This window comes from Schistocerca serialis, chromosome 1, assembly GCF_023864345.2.
Source record: "Schistocerca serialis cubense isolate TAMUIC-IGC-003099 chromosome 1, iqSchSeri2.2, whole genome shotgun sequence".
Classification (NCBI taxonomy): domain Eukaryota; kingdom Metazoa; phylum Arthropoda; class Insecta; order Orthoptera; family Acrididae; genus Schistocerca; species Schistocerca serialis.
The window spans coordinates 1,204,988,702-1,205,004,388 of record NC_064638.1 but is presented as its reverse complement, the minus strand read 5'-3'; the positions used below and the strand labels follow the sequence as shown (position 1 = coordinate 1,205,004,388).

Here is a 15,687-nt window from a genome sequence, read left to right as displayed (position 1 = left end):
GTTATATGTGATTGTTAACAATTTTTTTTAAAAAGGAGATAAGGAAAGGAGATAAGGAACTTTATTGTCTATAATACAACATACAGTCACCGTTGATCTTTATTTTACAACTGTCATTTCCGACTTTGGCCCATATAAACAAATACTCATCAGCATTTAATTTCTTCTTCTTCCTCGTAGACAAAATGAATGGCATGCTGGGAACCAATGTACCATAAGGCTGTTTAGCCAACAGTCCTGTAGTCTCAGCAATACTCCAAGTCTTCCAAGCAATAATATTGGCATCTCGAGAGTTTGCTCTGTCCAACAGTATGTTGTTCATACACATATCTCAAATAACATAATTGATATGATTTTTTTTTAATCAGATGATTCTTTTTGGTACACCCTGTACATTAGTGTTAAGAAAATATCAGAAAACGTACCTGCATACACAGGGTACATCATAATCAATAGCAGTTAACTAGTAGAGTACTTCATACTGAGGTCAGCGTCCTCTGGTAACCCAAATGCGTAATTACCTCACAAATGGCTCCTTTTCGGATCCATGATCGCTGGAATTTTCTTGCTTCTGTTAGCGTATATTTTCGCCTGTGACTGTTTTCGCTTTTCATTATGACACAAACACACAAACTGTATGTGTAACTCCATTTACTGTTTGAGTGCCAAGAACTTGTTTCTGGTCCAGCTGAATGGTCGCCCCGCCGAGATGCCTGCGAGATCCTTTGTAGGAGCTTTATAGCGCTTTGAGACGGTCAGAGTCCGCTTCGTCGCAAATGAGGGTCTCATCCGCTAGGCGGCGGCTGGCGCTCGGCTTGTTGCTCGGTCTCCAGTTGGTGAATACACACGTGGCGCCCGTCGCGCGTTGACATTGGGTTGCTCCGGCGTCTGCGAGGCGAGATGAAAGAGGCGGCCCGCCTCCTTTGTTGCTTTCAGAGCATTCGGAGCCCTCTCTGGGATTGACGTCTGCGGCGGGGAAGTCGCAGATCCTGGCGGCGTACGGTGCGCGCTTTCCCCAGATGAGCGAGTTCGCCTCTGCCGCGTCCTCGCGGAAATAACTCCCGCCGTTCCAGGCAAGGTGGAAGGTTGCTCACGTGGACGTCTGCAGGCGCATCATTTGTCCAATTCCTTACGTAAACCTCACAGCGGGCGGCTTCACATTTTTGGCACGTACAAAAGAACCTGTGTTCCATTCAACTAGAGGATCGTACAAACATACCGCCGTTTTGGTCTCGTACAGATTCCCGTATGGAGGACATAGTGATAGACATCCATGGGATTGTGAAGCAGCTGAATGGGTTGAAAATAAATAAATCGCCAGGTCCTGACGGGATTCCAATTCGTTTTTACAGAGAGTACTCTACTGAATTGGCTCCTTACTTAGCTTGCATTTATCGCGAATCTCTTGCCCAGCGTAAAGTCCCGAGCGACTGGAAAAAAGCGCAGGTGATGCCTGTATATAAGAAGGGTAGAAGGACGGATCCTCAAAATTACAGACCAATATCCTTAACATCGGTTTGTTGCAGGATTCTCGAACATAGTCTCAGTTCGAATATATTGAATTTCCTTGAGACAGAGAAGTTGCTGTCCACGCATCAGCACGGCTTTAGAAAGCATCGCTCCTGCGAAACACAACTCGCCCTCTTTCCACATGATATCTTGCGAACCATGGATGAAGGGTATCAGACGGATGCCATATTCCTTGACTTCCGGAAAGCGTTTGACTCGGTGCCCCACTGCAGACTCCTAACTAAGGTACGAGCTTATAGGATTCATCCCCAAGTATGTGAGTGGCTCGAAGACTTCTTAAGCAATAGAACCTAGTACGTTGTCCTCGATGGTGAGTGTTCATCGGAGGTGAGGGTATCATCTGGAGTGCCCCAGGGAAGTGTCGTAGGTCCGCTGTTGTTTTCTATCTACATCAATGATCTTTTGGATAGGGTGGATAGCAATGTGCGGCTGTTTGCTGATGATGCTGTGGTGTACGGGAAGATGTCGTCGTTGAGTGACTGTAGGAGGATACAAGATGACTTGGACAGGATTTGTGATTAGTGTAAAGAATGTCAGCTAACTCTAAATATAGATAAATGTAAATTAATGCAGATGAATAGGAAAAAGAATCCTGTAATGTTTGAATACCCATTCGTAGTGTAGTGCTTGACACAGTCACGTCGATTAAATATTTGGACGAAACATTGCAGAGTTGAAGATTAGGTAGGTAGATCACGTAACTAATGAGGAGGTATTGAATAGGATTGGGGAGAAGAGAAGTTTGTGGCACAACTTGACTAGAAGAAGGGATCGGTTGGTAGGACATGTCCTGAGCCATGAAGAGATCACAAATTTAGCATTGGAGGGCACCGTAGAGGGAGACCAAGAGATGAATACACTAAGCAGATTCAGAAGGATGTAGGTTGCAGTAGGTACTGGAAGATGAAGGAGCTTGCACAGGATAGACTAGCATGGAGAGCTGCATCAAACTGGTCTCAGGACTGAAGACCACAACCACAACAACAACACATTGCAGAGCGATATGAAGTGGGACAAGCATGTAATGGCAGTTGTGGGGAAGGCGGATAGTCGTCTTCGGTTCATAGGTAGAATTTTGGGAAGATGTGGTTCATCTGTAAAGGAGACCGCTTATAAAACACTAATACGACCTATTCTTGAGTATTGCTCGAGCGTTTGGGATCCCTATCAGGTCTGATTGAGGGAGGACATAGAAGCAATTCAGAGGCGAGCTGCTAGATTTGTTACTGGTAGGTTTGATCATCACGCGAGTGTTACGGAAATGCTTCAGGAACTCGGGTGGGAGTCTCTAGAAGAAAGGAGGCGTTCTTTTCGTGAATCGCTACTGAGGAAATTTAGAGAACCAGCATTTGAGGCTGACTGCAGTACAATTTTACTGCCGCCAACTTATATTTCGCGGAAAGACCACAAAGATAAGATAAGAGAGATTATGGCTCGTACAGAGGCATATTGGCAGTCATTTTTCCCTCGTTCTGTTTAGGAGTGGAACAGGGAGAGAAGATGCTAGTTGTGGTACGAGGTACCCTCCGCCACGCACCGTATGATGGATTGCGGAGTATGTATGTAGATGTAGATATCGTATTTTACGGACAATAAGACAATAAGAGGGGATGATAAGAGTGGACGACCAAGAACGAAGTGCTCGGACTAAAAACGATGTAAGACATGGATGTAGTCTTCCGCTCCTACTGCCCAATCTGTACGTCGAAAAATCAATGATGGAAATAGGAGAATGGTTCAGGAGTGGAATTAAAATGTAAGGTGAAAGGATATCAATGATACGATTCGCGGATGACTTTGTTACCGTGAGTGAAAGTGGAGAAGAAGTACACGATCTGCTCAATGGAATGAACAATCTAATGAGTACAGAATATAGTTTGAGAGCAATATGGAAGAAAGACGAAAGTAATGAAAGGTAGCAGAAATGAGAACAGCGAGAAACTTAACATCAGAATTAATGGTCACGAAGTACATGAAGTTAAGGAATTCTGCTTCCAAGGCAGTAAAATAACCAATGACGGACGGAGCAAGGAAGACATCAAAAGCAGACTAGCACTGGCAAAAAAGGGCATTTCTGGCGAGAAGGTGTATCAAACATAGTCCTTAATTTGAGGATGAAATTTCTGAGAATGTACGTCTGGAGTACTGCAGTATGGTAGTGAAACATGGACTGTGGGAAAACTGGAACAGAAGAGAATCAGCCGGCCGTTGTAGCCGAGTGGTTCTAGGCGCTTCAGTCTGGAACCGCGCGACCGATACGGTCACAGGTTCGAATCCTGCCTCGGGCATGGATGTGTGTGATGTCCTTAGGTTAGTTAGGTTTAAGTAGTTCTAAGTCTAGGGGACTGATGACCTCAGATGTTAAGTCCAATAGCGCTCAGAGCCATTTGAGCCAGAAGGGCTCTGAGCACTATGAGACTTAACTGCTGAGGTCATCAGTCCCCTAGACTTAACTACTTAAACCTAACTAACCTAAGGACATCACACACATCCATGCCCGAGGCAGGATTCGAACCTGTGACCGTAGCGGTCTCGCAGTTCCAGACTGTAGCGGCTAGAACCGCTCGGCCACTCTGGCCGGCTTTGAGCCAGAAGAGAATCGAAGCATTTGAGATGTGGTGCTACAGACGAGTGTTGAAAATTATGTGGACTAATAAAGTAAGGAATGAGGGGGTTCTGCGAAGAATCGGAGAGGAAAGGAATATGTGGAACACACTGATAAGGAGAAGGGACAGGATGAGAGGACATCTGTTAAGACATGAGGGAATGACTTCCGTGGTACGAGAGGGTGCTGTAGAGGGCAAAAACTGTAGAGGAGGGCAGAGATTGGAATATATCCGGCAAATAATTGAGGACGTATGTTGCAAGTGCTCCTCTGAGATGAGCTTGACGTAGGAGAGAAATCGTGGGGGACTTCATCAAGTCAGTCGGAAGACTGATGACCCAAAAAGAAAAAAGAACTTTTTTCTTCGAAAAATTGCCTCCAAAGTTCAGGTGCGTCTTATAGCCGAAATTAACACAAAGAAGTCGAATGTTTGATTTAAAATTCCCACCAGTCGCAAAAAAACGGCCATACATTCGATGCCGCAGGAAACCTACCACTGTCTGGCAACACTGGATTCAACTAGCAGCAGCAGTGCACCGATGCGGCGAACATGAGTTGCGGAGGTTCACAAGCTTGCTATCACTGTCTCCCTCACGCCCCGCCGTCACAAACCCAGAAGACTGTGTAGCCTATGATGGGTCATCGCAGTCTATGGTGCCAATTAACTTGAACTGAAATCCAAAATATCTCAGAAAATGCCACTGGAGTATGAAGGGAAAACATTATCTTTGCATCGCTTTATTGTTTATTCGAGAGAAAGTCAGTGTGGAACTAAGTCGAACAGCGAATATGGCCGGAACTCTTCTAACATTTGATGTGTCGAGTAACAGAACTGTTCCCGTGAAAGGTGCTAAAACTGTAACTATAAAAACAAGTGGACATGAAAAAAATCACTAAACTGGTGTCCTTTCATGTTATGGTGACGGTACTAAACTCAATTCAGTAACCATTTTCAACCGGTAAACTTTGTGAAATACCACACACGACGAGGGTCGGATGGACGAGGCTGGTATGAAATTATGCATTAACAGTGTGTGGGAGAGAAGGAAAGGTGCTTTATTAAAGAAGAGTTCTCTCCTTGTGTTAGATCAGTTTAGTAGTCATTTGAAAACTTTTGTGAATGAGGAATTGAGACAGGGAAGTACAGAGTTTGCTGTTATTCCAGGAAGACTTACATCACCATTGCAACCTGTTGATGTTTCGACAGAAGCAAAGAGGGGAAAGCAGAAAGGTGAAAGGAGTATATAGAGGGTCTATACAAGGGTAATGTACTTTAGGACAATATTATGGAAATGGAAGAGGATGTAGATGAAGATGAAATGGGAGATACGATACTGCGTGAAGACTTTGACAGAGCACTGAAAGACCTGAGTCGAAACAAGGCCCCGGGAGTAGACAACATTCCATGAGAACTACTGACAGCCTTGGGAGAGCCAGTCCTGACAAAACTCTACCATCTGGTGAGCAAGATATATGAGACAAGTGAAATACCCTCTGACTTCACGAAGAATATAATAATTCCAATCCCAAAGAAAGCAGGTGTTGACAGATGTGAAAATTACAGAACTATCAGTTTAATAAGTCACAGCTGCAAAATACTAACGCGAATTCTTTACAAACGAATGGAAAAACTGGTAGAAGCCGACATCGGGGAACATCAGTTTGGCTTCCGTAGAAGTATTGGAACACGTGAGGCAATACTGACCCTACGACTTATCTTAGAAGAAAGATTAAGGAAAGGCAAACCTACGTTTGTAGCATTTGTAGACTTAGAGGAAGCTTTTGACAATGTTGACTGGAATACTCTCTTTCAAATTCTGAAGGTGGCAGGGGTAAAATACAGGGAGCGCTAGGCTATTTACAATTTGTGCAGAAACCCGATGGCAGTTATAAGAGTCGAGGGGCACGAAAGGGAAGCAGTGGATGGGAAGGGAGTGAGACAGGATTGTAGCCTATCCCCGATGTTATTCAGTCTGTGTATTGAACAAGCAATAAAGCAAAGAAAAGAAAAATTCGGAGTAGGTATTAAAATCCATGGAAACGAAATAAAAACTTTGACGTTTGCCGATGAGATTGTAATTCTGTCAGAGACAGCAAAGGAGATGGAAGAGCAGTTGAACGGAATGGACAGTGTCTTGAAAGAAGGATAAAAGATGAACATCAACAAAAGCAAAGCGAGTATAATGGAATATAGTCTTATTAAATCGGGTGATGCAGAGGGTATTAGGTTAGGAAATGAGACACATAAAGTAGTAGATGAGTTTGGCTAATTGGAGAGCAACATAACTGATGATGGTCGAAGTAGAGAGGATATAAACTGTAGACTGCCAATGGCAAGAAAAGCGTTTCTGAAGAAGAGACATTTGCTAACATCGAGTATAGATTTAAGTGTCAGGAAGTCGTTTCTGAAAGTATTTGTATGGAGTGTAGCCATGTATGGAAGTGAAACATGGGCGATAAATAGTTTGGACAAGAAGAGAATAGAAGCTTTCGAAATGTGGTGCTACAGAAGAATGCTGAAGATTAGATGGGTAGATCACATAACTAATGAGGAGGCATTGAATAGAATGGGGAGAAGAGGAGTTTGTGGCACAACTTGACAAGAAGAAGGGACCGGTTGGTAGGACATGTTCTGAGGCATCAAGGGATCAGCCATTTAGTATTGGAGGGCAGCGTGGAGGGTAAAAATCGTAGAGGGAGACCAAGAGATGAATGCACTAAGCAGATTCAGAAGGGTGTAGGCTGCAGTACGTACTGGGAGATGAAGCAGCTTGCACAGGATAGAGTCGCTTGGAGAGCTGCATCAAACCAGTCTCAGGACTGAAGACCACAACAACAACAACAACAAACCATTTAAAGTGTGTATGAGAGACCCATCGAACAAATGGACGATGGATGAAACCGAACATGAATTCATACCTAAGGGAGCCAAAATCAAACACGTGTGTCAGTGGATAAAACACTTGTGGTCTAGAGTGACAGAAAACATTAGTGTTAAATCTTGCAAGACGCGCGATATAAGTAACGCTGTCGATGGCACTGAAGACCATCTTATGTATGAAGAGGACAATGATGACGATAAATAGGAAGAAGAAGAAGAAGAAGAAGGAGAATCTGCAGATGACGACTTTCAGAGATAAAGATCAGTTCGGTTTTATAAACTAAGAATTTTTTTGTTTTAGTATGGCTTTGCAATCTAATGATAAAAATGGTAAAACTGTTATTTTTTTAAAAAAAAATGGTTAAAACTTGAGTTATAGTCCGTAAAATACGGTATACGGTAACGAAGCAGAGGTAATCGCATTTTGCGGGAAGCAAAAAAACCGTCCAAAATTGTAGGCAGCGCAAGACGCGCAGTTGTCTCTGTTTTACTACTGCGTCAGGTTTCGGTTCCACCCCTACTTCTACATCTGTACTCCGCAATCCGCCTCACGGGGTGTGGCAGACAATACCGGTGTCACTTCCCTTTTTCCTGTTCCAGTTGCGAATAGTTCGCAGGAGTTGGTAAGCCTCCGACTGAATTCGCAACTCTCTGATTTTATCTTCATGCTTTTCTCGCTAGATATACGCAGGAGGAAGCAATATACTGGGTGGCTCTTCTAGGAACGTACGCTCTCGAAACTTCAACAAGAAACAGCATCGCGATGCAGAACGCCTCTCATGCAGGTTCTGCCACTGGATTTGGTTGATCGTCTTCGTGACGCTTTCATGGTTGCTAAATGAACCTATAAATCGTTCCAGGGGTTTAGGATGAGCTTTTTATCCGTGTCATTGTCCGCATGCGCACGTATCATATATATTTCACATGTATTTTGAAACATCCCCTTTGAAAACTTAATGAATTACTGTGCTGATAAACCTCTTACGTTATTTGATTTTCAAACAGCTGAGCAAGCCGGCCGAAGTGGCCGTGCGGTTAAAGGCGCTGCAGTCTGGAACCGCAAGACCGCTACGGTCGCAGGTTCGAATCCTGCCTAGGGCATGGATGTCTGTGATGTCCTTAGGTTAGTTAGGTTTAACTAGTTCTAAGTTCTAGGGGACTAATGACCTCAGCAGTTGAGTCCCATAGTGCTCAGAGCCATTTGAACCAGCTGAGCAAAACTGAACGTACTCAGACATTTCTCTCTTTACTTATTCTGATCATCACTAAACTGACACACAATATTTTTAGCGCAACACAATCTGACTTTCAATAATCCCTACAAAAGAATGGTCCTGACTAACAATAACCTATACCTTTCATAAATCACTTGCCTCACAAAAATCTTCGTTACTCAAACTACTGCAATACAGCGTGAATCAATACTGCCAGCTGAATAAAAGATTCTAACTACTGAAGGTACTAACTACTGATAGGCATAGTTAGCAAATGAAAGATTTTGATAGAGAACAAACAATGTATTTACCTTAATAATGTTCAAAAGTCATCATATATATATATATATATATATATATATATAATCAGTTCATGATATCCAATATTACAAATTTACTCTTTCAGTTGGACACACATCCAGATCGTCCGCTCTCAAAATTCTGCCATCTGTCTCCACACATCCACCACTGCTGGCGGCTCACCTCCAACTGCGCAACGCTACGCGCTGTTCACGTTCAACTGACCAACACTACAATAGCGAATATTGCAACAATGAGTCCAACCAGCCACAGACTGCACACAGCAGAGTCCGTGATTTTCATACAGAGCGCTACGAGGCGTTACCAACATAAAAACCTACAATTTAACATATTACAGACATATCTATCCACATATTTCACTTGCATGTCCATAAAACAGTGGTAATTTTGATGAGCAAGAATATTATGACGAACTGTTTAATAGCGTCCAGAATGAAATTTTCACTCGGCAGCGGAGTGTGTGCTGACATCAAACTTTGTGGCAGCTTAAAACTGTATGACGGATTGGGACTCGAACGCAGGACTTTTGCCTTTCGCGGGAAAGTGCTCTACCGACCTAGTTACCTAAGCACAACTCACGAACCCCCACCCCAAAAAAAAAAGTTTTACTTCCGCCAGTGTCTTATCTGCCACCTTCCATACCTCACAGAAGCTCTCCCGCGAAACTTGCAGGACTAGCACTCCTAAAAGAAAGGATATTGTGGAGACATGGATTAATAGTCCACCTCCGTAACTTAATGCAGCAGCGAGTCTGCAGGGATAGCGGTTATCGGAAAGACAACCGGTTTTCGGTTATACCGATTTTCTTCATCTCCAGTTTAACCCAACTGTTAAAACCGATTTACGGTTCTTAATTGCTGTTTAATAATAGCAGTTTGCAACTGTACCTCAGGAACGGTGGATGCACCGGTTTGTGATGTTTTATGTTTTATGGTTTGAGTTGACAATGCACGAGTGCAGCTTGTTTTTAAATTGTGACTGGACCTAATGATATAAAGAAAAAAAATGAAGCACTTGAAAATGGGGTATTGTTCTCCCAAAACATGTTGTGACAAAAGTCACACGACTGAAAACTGGTCTGAATATCCTCGACATTGCTTTATTGCTATTATTTCCATTAATAAACGTTGTCATCGAACAAAGACTGAAAAAATTCTAAAACCCCCTTAGACTTTTGCACTGTATGTTTCAAGATACATAGAATCAAAATAGCAAATAAAATAGGTACATAAAAGAAATTTTCGTCTGTCTAACTTCCGCTGCTTTTCTCGAAAAGTAATGAGGGCTTGAATACTACGAAAAGTCTCTTACTGATTGTAATTTTTTGAAACACTTCTCAAAAATCTTGTTGTAACCGAACATCATACCACTATTTTGGCATTACGAATAGTGCTAAGGATGAAAACTGACGTTGGAGAACTCAGTTTTTCGTGTTAAGTTGTCCAATTCTAAAGATTACAAGCAGATAAAGGCATATTATGTACACACAAGTAGCAGATCAACTACTTTCTATTTATATTATAAACTATAAATCAATTATTAAGTTTTTATTTTAGTACTGTTGACTGAATTTTCTTTCTCTTTATTCTTTGAACGAAATGGCAAACAGGTGGTAACCTGTCGCTAAAATTTGTAGAGTTTTCTTTAATTATCTCGAACGAAAAACTTGTTTTGCAGTAAAATATATTAATTGCTTTTAACAGGATTTTGAATACAACTGATTTCTTGCAGACAAAACTAAAAACGCTCATTCAAAAAATTCAATTGAATGGTTTAGGTAGTAGGCAAAACAATTACATTAAAATTGCAGTAATGACTTAATCAAAAGGGCCAATATTTGTTGTCGAATCTGTTCATAAATACTCCTTCTATAACGTGTTGATCTATTTCTCGAGTCCTTTTATCAGAAACAATATCACTCAAAGACTATACATATCCTTCAGAAGCCACAGAACTTCATAAGGATCGCTGGTTCTGGATAGTAAAGGACAACAGATGGATTACCGCTCAACAGTACCCTACCAATTCTCATCCAACGTGTGTGTTGCTCGTTATAACTGTAAGTAGGCTGTTTAGGTTTTTATCTTGGTAACGCTACGTAGCGCTCTGTATGAAAATCACTGACTGTGTTGTGTGCAGTCTGTGGCTGGGTGGCATTGTTGGAATGTGCTATTGTAGTGTTGGGCAGTTGGCTGTTAACAGCACTTAGCGTTGCGCAGTTGGAGGTGAGCCGCCAGCAGTGGTGGATGTGGGGAGAGAAATGGCGGAGTTTTGAGAGCGGATGATCTGGACGTGTGTCCATCAGAGATAGTAAATTTGTAAGACTGGATGTCATGAACTGCTATATATTATGACTTTTGAACACTATTAAGGTAATTACAATGTTTGTTCTCTATCAAAATCTTTCATTTGCTAACTATGCCTATCAGTAGTTAGTGACTTCAGTAGTTAGAATCTTTTATTTAGCTGGCAGTATTGGCGCTCGCTGTATTGCAGTAGTTCGAGTAACGAAGATTTTTGTAAGGTAAGTGATTCAAGAAAGTTGTATGTTAATGTTAGTCAGAGCCATTTTTTGGTAGGGATTATTGAAAGTCAGATTGCGTTGCGCTAAAAATACTGTGTGTCAGTTTAGTGTTGATCAGAATAGGCAAAGAGCGAAATGTCTGGGTACATTCAGTTTTGCTCAGCTGTTTGAAAATCAAATAATGTAAGAGGTTTATCAGCACAGTAATTCATTAATTTTTCCAAAGGGGACGTTTCATAACAGTCGGGGTTGTTACTAAAACAGCACTGATCGCTAATGCAATTTTGTATAATAACCCGATATTGTAAACCAATGGAAATTTTACGAATTTGAATTACTGCTTTGAAAAATGCTTTCTTAAAAAACCTATAATTTTAGCACCGCAGCTATGGTAAATTAATATACCGGTTTTTAAGCGGTTATTGGTAAAAAAATAACCAAACAAATAAATACCGTAAAACTACCGGCTATTTAGAACTACCGGTTGTTTACAGCTAAAATATCCTAATCGGTTTTAACTGGTCTGTTAATGGCGTCTTATGGCATGCATTCGACACGTCCTTGGTAGGTTTCCAGCAGTTCAAAAATGGTTCAAATGGCTCTGAGCACTATGGGACTCAACTGCTGAGGTCATTAGTCCCCTAGAACTTAGAACTAGTTAAACCTAACTAACCTAAGGACATCACACACATCCATGCCCGAGGCAGGATTCGAACCTGCGACCGTAGCGGTCTCGCGGTTCCAGACTGCAGCACCAGAACCGCGCAGCCACTTCGGCCGGCGGTTTCCAGCAGTATGTGGCATTAAGTGTCTTCGCACAGGTCACACAGTACACGTGAATTATGGGTCGGTGGATTGTGGGAGAGCAGCTGACGCCCTATAGCACCCTAGGTGTGTTCCATGGTATACAATGCAGGTGAATTTGGTGGCCAACACATGATGGAGGGTTCCCCACAACGCCCCTCAAACTACTGTAGTACGAGTCTGATCTTGTAATATGGACAGTTATCCTACTGGAAGATGCCACCGCAGTCAGGGAAGATGCCAAGCATGAAAGGATGCCGGTGATCTGCAATAATCTGCATATATCACAACTTCCACGGTGTCTATCACAGGTCAGGTGAATGTCCCATAGAATAATGTTCGTCATACCACGGCATTATGAATGTTTCGAGCCGCTTTTCACCTAGATTGGGCGTCTTGGACATGACCATTGACTTTGTGTAACAACAGAATTTCATCCTTAGATCTTATAATTAAATTCTTCCTCGAGATATTTGTGTCTCACCTTTATCTACGATAATGACGGACGCTGCAGACACAATTAAAATTTGTGCTTCAGCCGGATTACTTGAAACCGGGTCTTCTTGCTTACTAAGCAGAAAGAGTAGCCATTATTTTTTTCCACGAAAACAGTAATAAAAATGGCTACAATGAAATGACATAAATAAGGTGACAGATAATTTAAGTCATAAATTACAGCATTCAAAGGATGAGTCTTTAGCAGTAGCATAATTTAGCACCTTCACTGTCACCTTCAAGTGGTGGCAGTTCAGCACGGCACATTTTCTTCTTCTGCAGCCTGAGGTTCCTCACCGTCATTTCCCAGACCCATATTAATATTCAGTAAATCCTTGATGTGTGTTGCTTCCAGGGTAAATTACGTCTACAGAAGAGTAGACCCGAACAGCGGCATCGCAAAATGCTTCACTGCCTTGTTATATTTGTCAGTTCCAGCCTTCTAAACGCATCCTTGGGGAGTTCAAGATCTTCCTTTATATCAGACACCAAATGTTTGTCACCATATTCTTGTATCTGCTGTACTACTGATTTATTTTTCATGTGTGACTTGCAGGTGAGGCTAGGGTCAGGAACGAGACCCAACCCATTCCCTCTCTATTAGGAATCCAGTTCCTAACCTATACCCATTGTGTTGAAGACAATTCGGAGCATGTTACCATATTTCTTATTGTGATTCTGATATTTAAGTATTTTCTCGAATTCATTTTCCATATACATCTTGTATTCAATATGTTCATCGCTCCCAATATTGTTAAAAACATAACTTGTATATTTGCCCATTAACCAAATCACTGCGTTATTTTTTGCCTGAGGGTAGTAACTTCCCTCTGGTCAGAAAAAAATGTTAGCAGCACCAAACCGCTATGGGTAGCATTGCTCTCCAAGACAAACCTCAATTCACATCTTGCTACTTAGTAAGCAAGGAGTCCCGGGCTCAGGTCCTGGCCGTGGCACAAATTTTAATTCATTTCTTCAGCTTCCATCATTATCACAGAATTTCATCCGATCTAGCGACTCGTTTCCATTGATCCACGGTCCAGTCTCAATGATCCCTAGCACTTCAGAATTGTGACTGACGATATCTTTGAATCAACATGGCAATTTGTAGGAGTCGTCTGCTGCAGAACCCCATCTCCAACAATGTGAGCTGAACGATTTACCTACGCCACTATTGTGCTCTGTCATCAGATCTGCCACAGATCGCTGCCTATCCTGCCTAATAGATTTGGCAAGCCTCCGACTTCCACGTACAGTGATGAGTCGCGGGCGTCCACAACACTCGTCATTTTACCGTCCTTCAACCACTTTCGCTGGAGGCTCAGATACCTGGTCATAAAAAATTAATGCATTTGCTTTAAATAGTTGCGTGAAATACTTAATATTATAAATGTAAAATAATTCTTTTATTAACAAAAAGTCTACAATGTGACGAAAATACAGGGTATTCGCATCCAACGTCTATGGCTGACAGAAGCGTCGTGTCGCAGCGGTGAGCGCTCGGGTTCGTAATCCGAAGATCGCCGGATCGAATCTCGCGCCATGCAAATTTTTTATTATTAGTTTTTTGTAATTCAAATATATATATATATATATATATATATATATATATATATATATATTATTAATGAATTGCTTATGCATGTTGGTGAAGGCGGATCGCTCTCCAATTGTACCGCCTCCATTTTTCCGTTTGTTTAACAGGGTGTACCAAAGGTCTCCCGTCCGCACTGATTTTGGACGATGTTATAAGTTGCGCTAGGGACCGCATCTACCTTCTTTCGAAGTTAGCAGGCAACTATGCTGTTATGCGGTGGCTCGTTTCGGCCCATTCAACATCTGCCCTTCAAGTGTAACGAGCGAGTAACGGAGTTTATATTTCATACCTGCCACAGCAAATTTGTGTTCGTGGGGTCTCTGTTCTAATTCGAACGTTTGACTTACGCTATACGTATTCGTTTCGGAATATCGTTTCTACGTCTTGCGTTAACTATACGTGGTTAACATTATGAAGACAATTAATAACACTTGTGAAATACAACTTTGTTTGCGGAAAACATAATGATGTTCGAAGTCGCCAGTTTTTCCACGACAAACGACTTTCAACAACTTATTATATGCATAACTGTTGCAACTGATTGCCGGGAAATATATATATATATATATATATATATATATATATATATATATATGTGTGTGTGTGTGTGTGTGTGTGTGTGTGTGTGTGTGTGTGTGTGTGTGTATATATATATATATATATATACTTGAATTACAAGAAACAAATACTAAAAAAAACAAAAGGTCGCATGGCGCGAGATTCGACCCGGCGACCTTCGGATTACGAATCCGAGAGCTTACCGCTGCGCCACGACGCTGTAGAAAATTATTAATCGTAGAGAGTATTTCATCGCAACGGTTTCTTTCAACTGTCGATTTTCTCGACAACGGCTGAGAAGTGCATCTTGGTGCTTTGCCACATTACACCTCTGGCCATGAGCTTTCATTATGCGCAGTATGAATCGAATCTGAATTTCACAATTGGCGGCCTCCCCTTGTCAGATACAAAATATTCGCTGATGCTTTCCGCGGACGCTAGGCGTCCTTTATTATTCACCGGCACTGGGGCGATGAGGTTTCACCAAACGAGTGAGGTCTCCTAACCAGGTCTTCTGCGTACGTTCTAGCCCAGTAAATGCACACTCATTTTCAACAAGAAAATATTACGAATGTCGGTAACCGCAGAAAGATATTTTAGAAGCGAAGCAGAAACCTTAAGTTTGCTGACCCTATCCCTTCTCATAATGAGCAGATGACTGCATTATAGGCAACACACAAGGCGCACACAAGTTGTAAAGTGCGTACGCCCTGCCGCCTCTCAAGGGCGTAATCAATACTAAAACCACTACCACTACCAGACAAGCGCTCGTAGTAAAATTGCGTGCTTATGGAATATCGTCTCAGTTACGTGACTGGATTTGTGATTTCCTGTCAGAGAGGTCACAATTGGTAGTAATTGACGGAAAGTCATTGAGTAAAACAGAAGTGATTTCAGGCGTTCCCCAAGGTAGTGTTTGCTGTTCCTTATCTACATAAACGATTTGGGAGACAATCTGACCAGCCGTCTTCGGTTGTTTGCAGATGACGCTGTCGTTTATCCACTAATAAAGTGATCAGAAGATCAAAACAAACTGCAAAACGATTTAGAAAAAATATCTGAGTGGTGCGAAAAGTGGCAGTTGACCCTGAATAACGAAAAATGTGAAGTCATCCACATGAGTACTAAAAGGAACTCGTTAAACTTCGGTTACACGAT

The 15,687-nt window shown here is 42.0% G+C and overlaps 1 protein-coding gene across 1 annotated transcript in view; it reads right to left on the bottom strand.

Annotated features, from left to right (window-relative positions):
- Positions 1–792: 792 nt before the first annotated feature.
- Positions 793–15,687, bottom strand: part of LOC126456614 (uncharacterized) — a 38,313-nt gene continuing 23,418 nt past the window's right edge. Inside the window, exon 2 of the mRNA XM_050092361.1 lies at positions 793–1,102. Within this exon, the coding sequence (XP_049948318.1) occupies positions 793–1,102 (310 nt within the window). The remainder of the gene's footprint in view (positions 1,103–15,687) is intronic.